The 9,262-nt window shown below is 36.2% G+C and overlaps 2 protein-coding genes across 3 annotated transcripts; one reads left to right on the forward strand and one right to left on the reverse strand.

Annotated features, from left to right (window-relative positions):
* LOC105165368 (probable serine incorporator) lies at nt 295–4,208 on the forward strand. The gene is made up of 7 exons (XM_011084347.2): nt 295–415; nt 637–889; nt 1,435–1,674; nt 2,260–2,371; nt 2,495–2,669; nt 2,998–3,238; nt 3,662–4,208. Exons 2-7 carry the CDS (start codon nt 706–708, stop codon nt 3,952–3,954), a joined length of 1,245 nt encoding a protein of 414 aa, XP_011082649.1. The 5' UTR covers nt 295–415; nt 637–705; the 3' UTR covers nt 3,955–4,208.
* LOC105165371 (ubiquitin receptor RAD23b) lies at nt 4,845–8,456 on the reverse strand. Of its 2 annotated transcripts, none has more exons than XM_020693400.1 (12): nt 8,260–8,456; nt 7,314–7,475; nt 7,069–7,107; nt 6,915–6,967; nt 6,786–6,830; nt 6,526–6,703; nt 6,321–6,443; nt 6,170–6,235; nt 5,889–5,936; nt 5,697–5,806; nt 5,307–5,369; nt 4,845–5,178 (listed from the first exon to the last, which is right to left on the reverse strand). In XM_020693400.1, exons 1-12 carry the CDS (start codon nt 8,323–8,325, stop codon nt 5,130–5,132), a joined length of 1,002 nt encoding a protein of 333 aa, XP_020549059.1. In that variant the 5' UTR covers nt 8,326–8,456; the 3' UTR covers nt 4,845–5,129. The 2 variants fall into 2 exon arrangements, with proteins under 2 accessions (XP_020549059.1, XP_011082656.1); XM_011084354.2 differs by having other exon boundaries at nt 5,307–5,385.

Here is a 9,262-nt window from a genome sequence, read left to right on the forward strand (position 1 = left end):
GAAAAGATATTTACAATAATTTTTACTTTTATAGTATGAACAAATTATAAATTAAATAATTGTAAAAATTGAGAGTGTTTGACAACAAAAAATTAAACGTGATAAATATTAAAGTTTGAGTTCGAAAAAGTAATTTAATATTTATAAGTTTATTAATAAATCGTAAAAATTGATAGAAAACTGTTTATAATTTTCTATTTAGATCAATTTAATTTAAATAACTTAATTAAAAATTATGAAATAAACGCTCTTTTCAATTTATTTTCAATAATAAACTGGTATAGGACTTGGGGGTCAAACGAAAAGTTGTAACAATGAAAGGGCATAAGTGCAATCAACAATGAAATTCGCCATAATTTGACTGTTCCGCACCATAGCATTTTTGACCATCTCGCGTTCCTGCTTCCGCCGGAAGGTATGCGTGCATGTATATATGTATTTATATATTCACACATCTATATTTGTGTGTGGGTGTAGCAGTAAGTACAATTGCATGATGAATTATCTGTTAGGGTTTCTGATTTTTGTGTCTTTCTGATATATTGAGCTGGGGCTTTGATGATTCTGAATTAGGGTTTTTCTTCGGTGATTGGTGATCAACCTAGTTTAAGTTAATCGATCGTTTTAAATTGGCAGTTCCAGGGGTTGAATTGTATTTGCACGATCAATTTGATCATCGATCGTTGAGTTTTTTATAGAAGAAAGATGTGGGCAGCTTCATGCCTAGCATCATGTTGCGCGGGCTGCGCTTGCGACGCGTGCCGCACTGTTGTGTCGGGGATCAGTAGGCGCTCGGCTCGGATTGCCTATTGTGGCCTTTTTGCGCTTTCTCTGGTAGTTTCCTGGATTCTTCGAGAGGTTGCTGCACCCCTCATGGAGAAGATTCCATGTGAGTATTTGCTTTTTGCATCTATTTTTATAAACTGATTATCAAGAGTTAAATACATTGCTTTCTACACTATACATTCTCGTATTAATAACTTTATAATTTTATTTAAATTGGTCAAATTGGGCAACTTATGTGAATCAGAAATTCATATGAATGTGTAACCAATAAGAGAAAAGAAAGAATGAAATTCAGGGTAAATGAGGTATAAAGAATTAATAGAAAAATCTTTTCTTTACTTATCTGCACTGTACTTCTGAAGTGATGAGGAAGGAAATATCTCCTTGAGAATAGAAATTGTGTACTTAGCGTCAAGCTGCCATTACTCTTTGTCTCCTCATATATGAGTTTGCTCTTCATGTTTAAGACTTAAATTGATCTTTGTTTGCAAAAGGAAAACATCTGAAGATTAGATAAACAAATAAAGAAAGGGTCTGAAAGGGATGAGGGAATAGAAGGCTATCTATTTCTGTATTAATTGAATTCTTTAAGTTGCTTGTTTTCTTGGATTGGTAGTAAGCCTGACAACCTAATGAAATTTTTTCAAGGGATTAATCATTTTCACCAGACGCCGGACAGAGAGTGGTTTGAAACAGATGCAGTACTGCGAGTTAGTTTGGGAAACTTCCTGTTTTTCACTATCCTTGCCATTTTTATGATTGGTGTGAAGAACCAGAAGGATTCTCGTGACAGTTTGCATCATGGGGGTTGGATGATGAAAATTATTTGCTGGTGCATTTTGGTAATACTGATGTTCTTTCTTCCCAATGGAATCATCAGCTTCTATGGTAAGTGATATGCTTACAAAGTTTATAAAATTGATTAAGCTTTCTTTTCTTCATCTTCCCATCCTTAATTTGTTGTTTTGTTTGGAAATATGTGCATAAGATGGGAATACCTTACACTAAGTGGTGAAAAAGTTTGATTTTTTCAGAAATTAAGATAACTAACACTTTTCTGTTGCTGCCCTTTGGCTTAATATCAATGAGTTAATTGCCAAATTACCCCTGTAACTGTATGTTGTATAGAACTAAAATTGAGTTAGGAAGTTGAAAGAAAAATTTCTGGACCTCCCTTTTGTTCGTCTGTTGTGGAAAAACTTTTGTTGGTGTGAAGTAGGATCCATGGTTTTGTTTCAACTTTTTTGCATGATGACCTCACCTAGCCATTTAAATTGGACCTAAAAGTGGAAGAGCGAGGGTTAAAACTGATCCTAAATCCTACTCTAATTTCTAGGATAATCAAGGAAATAAGTATATGATATTCTTTTTTGTCGTTTACATGGCATAACTTATCCTGTACACGTAAAATCTTATCTAACTAAGATGATTTCCCGGTAGTTAGTCATATTTTATTTTGTGTTATAAATGCAGAGGCAACATCAAAGTTTGGCTCAGGATTATTCCTTCTTGTTCAAGTTGTCCTTCTGCTGGATTTTATTCATGGATGGAATGAGAAATGGGTTGGATATGATGAGCAGTTCTGGTGAGTAGTTTTATTTGTTTAGTTAATTCCATGTTATTCTCTCTAACAGGAAGAAACACACTTGTAACAATCTTGAGATCTTAATTTACTCACTCACTTCACTGTCTCTTTGTGATTTTGCAGGTATATCGCTTTGCTTGTGGTTTCACTAATCTGCTATGTGGCAACCTTTTCATTCTCTGGCCTGCTCTTTTATCTTTTTGCCCCATCTGGACACGATTGTGGACTTAACACATTTTTCATCGTGATGACCTTGATTTTGGTGTTTGTGTTTGCTATCATCACATTGCATCCATCGGTACGTCTCTGAATTTGCTGTAACCTATCCCCCTTTATCCTGCCCCTCTAGAAAATGGTGCCTATGAACTTTTGCTGGACACACATGCTCTGCCTAAGGAATTATTGAATTAAATTGGAATGAAAATAGTAAAGGCTGTAAAGTGAAGTGCTTAACCTTTAGCTTGGCCTGTCTGTCACGGTTATGCTTATCTTGAACTTATATTTATGGTTGGCTTCTATTTTGTTGTTGTTAGTATAATTGTTATTGTCTGTAATTGTTGTTATTGCATCAAATGTACGGTGATGTAACTGATGTTCTAATCCTAATATACGCTGTCATGACATAGGTAAGTGGAAGCATTTTGCCATCTTCAGTTATATCTTTGTACTGCATGTACCTCTGCTATAGTGGGCTTGCCAGTGAACCTAGGGACTACGAATGCAATGGCCTTCACAGACATTCTAAAGCAGTTTCAACCAGCAGTCTTGCTATTGGGCTGCTTACAACTGTGCTATCTGTTGTTTATTCTGCTGTCCGCGCTGGATCTTCTACAACTTTGCTTTCCCCTCCAAGCTCTCCTCGAGCAGGTAAGTTCTTCTTTTTCATTAATGTGATTGATTGTGGTATATAATTTTCTGTCGGGCAATGTGTCCAAATCATGCACATGAAAGCACTTGTCCTCCAATTGAAGCAAATACTTTCATAGTCGAGTCTTGATTCTGATTGAATATAAAGAACTTAAATTTGCAAACATTATAAGGGTTTCAATTGAAAGGACACCTTTGTTTCTCATCCTGCTGGAATTGTCTAAGATTGTCACTACCCAAAATGAGTTTTTGGGGTTGGATACTTTTTTTCTTCCATATTTTTACTGTCCTAGGAAACAAACTGTTGGTGGAGTATACAGTTGACAGGAGTTTTGATTATGCCTTCGGGCTGATTTTCTTTTCCACATTTGATATGGCAAAATCAATATTCAAAATACCCAATGTTCGATCTCTTCAATACAGGTTCTGGAAAACCTTTGCTTCCATTGGACAAGGCAGATGAGGAACATGAGGAAAAAGAAAAGTCAAAGCCAGTTACATATTCTTATTCCTTCTTCCACTTAATATTCTCCCTAGCTAGCATGTATTCGGCCATGCTTCTTACAGGTTGGTCAACATCAGTTGGAGAGAGTGGGAAGTTGGTGGATGTAGGTTGGCCATCAGTCTGGGTTCGTATTGTAACCGGTTGGGCCACTGCTGCCTTGTTTATCTGGTCTCTGGTTGCACCAATCATCTTTCCTGACAGGGAATTCTGACCATCCAAAGTAACCCACACACTGCATACATCTGTGTAGATTTTCATGTACTCTGAAGTACTTCAATGTACGAATTTGTCGAACTTTTATGTTGCTGGAATCTTCCAGCAAAATGGGATGTCAAATTGCTTATCCTCTATTGCTTGTAAATAATCTGCCAGTTTGATTAGTTAAATAAACTGTATTTCGGTAAGAGCCCAAACTTCTTCCCTGTAGATCAGAAAAGTTCTATGCCACTGCCATCTTTTTATCTCCATGGGAATCAAACTTCTTACGCGAACAGGTCATCAAATGAATTGTTTGAGATGCTGAGTTTCAGAGATCGTGTGTCTGCGCTAATATGAATCCAGTCAAGGATATTGTTCTCAGGAACTACAGCATCTCTTTAAGAGATGTTTTGCACTGAACTTCCTATACCCAACTTTAAGAAAACATTCATGGATGATCAAAGTGGTATAACGACCTCTTTTTCTTGAGTTATTAGTTTGAATCAGAAGTTCATTGCTTTTTGCTTTTCTTTCTCTTCGTTTCGACCTATAACGGTAGAGATGGAGAAAATTCAGATTAGAGCCCAGAGTCTCCTACAGAAGCAAGAAATAATGTCAAATTCAAGCAATTCATTATTAGCCCAAAGTTCGATGCTCTGCGTATCCATCCTTCATCTCGTCCGGCCATCTATTTTACTTAAATAAGAATAAAATATACTTGGAAATGTTAAAAGTTTCAAGCTCGACTAGTATCTGTTTCCAACTAAAAATTTCTTCAAGCTCAATTTAATTATTAACAAAATCAAACATAGCACAAACTTTAAGGACGATACTAATTCAATTAAGCTCCAATAACAATAAAGCAGTTCCATGTTTGTGAGTCTTGTTTAGGAATTCCGGGTATAACAAATGTAGAACTCATTTAACCTTTTACTGATGGAGAAAGAGGGAGGGGGCATTTAACAATCAAAACTCCAGTTGATCACCATAGTTAATACAAGACAATGCAATCCCAACAAGAGTAAAATATATAACTTTTTCTTATATTCCCAGTATAAATAGTGAAAAACATTTAAAACCTGTGTTTACTAAAAAATCTTTGATGCAAGTTTGTCAGTGTTCAATCCTCAAAATCTCCAGCATTCTCCAAAAGGTAGTTCACTGCCAATTCCTCGTTCCGGTCACAAGCTAAAAAGGCCTCAATGACAAGAGCTCTGTCAAAACCCATGGCCTCCATCTAAACATAATAAACAAATGAACTCATTAGTACAGACCCACAGCATATTTCGTGTTGTAAGAAACTTGGAAATGAAGTGCAAGAGAAAGAGGAGCAAAACAGAGTGAAGGCATTAGGCATTTTCATACTCTTTCAATGGCCTCCTGCTCTGCTGGTGTGACACTAACAGCATGGGGCATCTCCTGCTCAGCCTGATCAAATATATCCCTATAGATGAATAAAAGCTACTAGATTAACATTGCATGTGTTGCAGAGAATGTAATACACGCATATCATGTGGTTAGATAAGAGAGAGAGAGAGAGAGAGAGAGAGAGAGAGAGAGAGTAATACACGCATATCATGTGGTTAGATAAGAGAGAGAGAGAGAGAGAGAGAGAGAGAGAGAGAGAGAGTTTTAGTGGTATAAGGGGGAACACTGAAGATGAGATTTATGGTATTAACTTGAGTATTAGGTAAAAAGTAATCCTGTATGCCAATTCACACAGCAATGCCATTTTCTAGATGCATAGATACTCACCCTTCAGAACCATCAACAGGTTCGTTGATTAACTGGAGGAACTCCTGATGGTTTTCTTGTATGAGTCTAAGGAGTGAAGGATTTTGCTTTCCAAGCTCCTGAAGCATGGGCTGTAAGGGGAAATAAATTTTAGCATTTCAAAATAAGGAGATATTTCACATGAACAAAAAAATAGAGGATTTTAAAAGCTACCTGTAGAATCTGTGGATTAGCTTGAACCAATGAACGCAACGCTTGAAACTGGATTCAATTAAAGAAACTTTTTAATATAACTCTCATTTTCAAGGTTTGGCACGATAAATACACCATGCATCCAGAAAAGGAGAAATGGGAGTTAAAGAATATTTAATTCCAATTGGTATTTGGTAAAATCAGAATACAAAAGCTGAAGATAAGCATTTGGCATTTGAAGAGCTTATGAGATATAGTCAAAACTCAAACGAACATCATAGACAAAATAAGCAAAACCCCACCTGTTGGTTGTTCCTGAGGAAATCAAGGGATCCAAGACCAGCACCCGCAGCACCAGAAACGGTCTCCTGGAGAGTTTCCAACATACAAACATTAAAACAGGGGAAAATAGACAAACATGGCATTATGAGCACCCTAAAGATGATGAAAAACCTGAGGAAACAAATTCAAAGGAGATGAATTGGGTGCTCCTGAAGCAGGTGGACCAGTTGCGGCAACAGAATCAACTGCAGGTTGGGCCAATGGAACTGCAACTTCAGTGCTATCAGGGATTCCCTACAGAAAAAGATAATAAAGTGAATGTCTGTTGCTAACGGCCAATGGACAAAGTAAAACAAGAAAATGAATCAAAGCATACTGAATACAAGTAATCCACTGCTCGTTCTGGATTATTATACGCAGCCCGAAGTGCACGTGTTACTGTCTCTTTGTCCCAACTACCACCACCCATATCAATTAGTTGTTGAATTGTCTGCTCAAGATTATTACTAGCAACTAAATTGGAAGCAGCATCTCTATAAGGATCCAAAGGGTCACTGAAAAAACAATAATGATTAATTCAATTCTTCCATGAAATATTAGAGGCACAACAGAATCACAAATGAAAAGATTCCATACCTTGCTGTTGGAGCAACAGAAGCTGATCCAGTGCTCTTAGCAGCCCTACAGGACCAAAAAAAATCATCAAGTGGTAAATACGAACACTAGAGGTGAAAATGCTGCTGTAGATATTTTGCAATAACTCACGGTACAGATGGTCGAGCTTCAGCTGCAGGGGTAGCGTTGCAAGCTGGTGCAGCCTGCTCAAAGAACTAGGTATGAGAAATGAGAAATCTCACAACATAAAGAACAAAGAGAAAACTTGAAGAAAAGAAAAATATGTGTATGTCTAGAATAGCACCTGGGAAGATGTCGACCCACTTGCGCCCGAACTTTTACTCTGCAGTTAAAAGAAATGCACGAAAAAGGAGAGATTTAACAAGGACTAACGAATTGCAAGGCTTTACCATTCTGAAGTTCATAAAGGGATCAATTACATAGAACTAGCCACTACCACTACCATGGTACACACATTACCATCCATGACTAGGTAATTGTAATACTTTCCGGAGATTCAAATAAACCAGCCCAGGGTCCGACAGTTACCTTGCTTAGCATGACAACAAGAAACCCATCCTCAGAGACCTTGTTTTCAGCCAAGGTACTTTCGTCTTTCAATACTTTCCCATTATGAATCAATAATTGCTGACCACATGGATAGTTATCTTTGCCTTGTACATCTTCAATGCTTTTCTTAACAGCCATTATCTAGTACCATAAATATCCAAATCTTGATCAATCAACAGCATGGGAAAGACATAACGGTTTCAAATAATAAAGTTCAGACCACCATTACAACATATACTACAGTTCCAAATGTGGAGAAGTAGCAACTCAAGTAGAAACTAGAAATTAATCAAAGCATATCATGAAAAAAACTGGGTGTCCTACACGTCTTTCCAGTGTTGGTTTCCCTTCTAAAAACCTTCAAATTAAGTAGTATTTATGCACAATCATGTTCAAAAATTCCAGAACAGCCACAAGATCACATTTTTCCAACTCTCGGGAACAACTTCCCTCTGAAAACTTAGCAACCTTCTAATATTCAGCTTACAGTTCAAGCAACCAACTTGACAACTTTAACTCAAACACTCCACCAAAATATGCTACAACATAAGGAGAAAAAAGTGAAAGATGAATATAGAATCTTCCCCACAGGCAACTCCTTAAAACCTCACCTACTAACACATTTTTTCAAGCATTTCCTAAAGAGCCTAACACACACCCTTTCTAGCAACTAAATTGAATTGCTTCGAGTAATACAAGCAAAAGGGTCACTAGCCCGGCCACAATATCCAACAAAACCTCAAAATTAGACAGAATAATACTCGCCCACTAATCAAGCAAAGTACTCAAATCAGATGCATGCTCTAGGTACAACTTCCACACTACCCAAAAACGAACCAAAAATTCCATTTTTTCTCACATTCATCAAAATACACACAAAATAATTCGCATTTCGAGACAGAAAATAGAGAGAAGGGCCACTGACGGTGTCGTTGGGGTGGACGCTAATTTGGAAGTGGCTGCCTTTGAGAGTCTTCACGGTGAGCTTCATATCGGCGAATTCTCAACGAATTTATGTCAAAAAGATGTTAAATAATGGGCCAAAAATTCAAAACCCTAGAACGTACACTATGGATCCAGAGAGAGGAATGAAGAAGAAGAGAAAGTATGCAAGCAGAAATCTTGGGCATGGGGTTTTTTCAATTCAATTTTATACTGCAGATTGACACGTGCGCTCCACGTGACCTGCAATTTTCACTATTTTTTTCTTTTAGGGATAATTAGATTCTGCTCCCCTGATATTTGTGTAATTACGTGTAAATCCCCTAACTTGAAAATTACATCTAGCATATTGAGATTTGCTTATGTCTAACAAATAAGTCTCCGTTAGTCAAAATTCACCGAATTTGTTGATATTAACAAAAAAAATCTAGATTAACCCCTAATTGACTTATTACTAACTTATTGTAGGTCCAATAAACCTTTTAATAATCAAATTATCCTCATACATTTTCGCGCGTTAATGCATATGATGATGTATATTTTCACTGTTATATAGGTAGTTTAGTCAAAAAAAATTTATTTGACCTGTAATAAGTATGTAATCAGTCAAATCATTGGTAAATATCAATTTTTATTTTATATAAGCAATTTTGGTGAATTTTGATAAACAGATGGACTTATTTGTTAGATGGAAACAAATTCAAGGGTGTTAGATGTAATTTTTCAAATTATAGGAGATCTATGTGTAAATATACCAAACATCAAGGAAGCAGAATGTAATTATCCCTTTATTTTATCCACTCTTTTAGTCTTCTTTTCTTTTTTCAATTCTTTCATCCTTCAAATTATATGGATTTAGTTTTATTCAAAATTTAATTTTTGGCCCAAAAATTCAAAATTAAAAAATTTATTAATATTTTATTATATATATATATATGACGCGTGTAAAATTAATTTTTGTGTATGTCAATATATATATCGATTCA

This window comes from Sesamum indicum, linkage group LG1 (genome assembly GCF_000512975.1).
Source record: "Sesamum indicum cultivar Zhongzhi No. 13 linkage group LG1, S_indicum_v1.0, whole genome shotgun sequence".
Lineage (NCBI taxonomy): Eukaryota > Viridiplantae > Streptophyta > Magnoliopsida > Lamiales > Pedaliaceae > Sesamum > Sesamum indicum.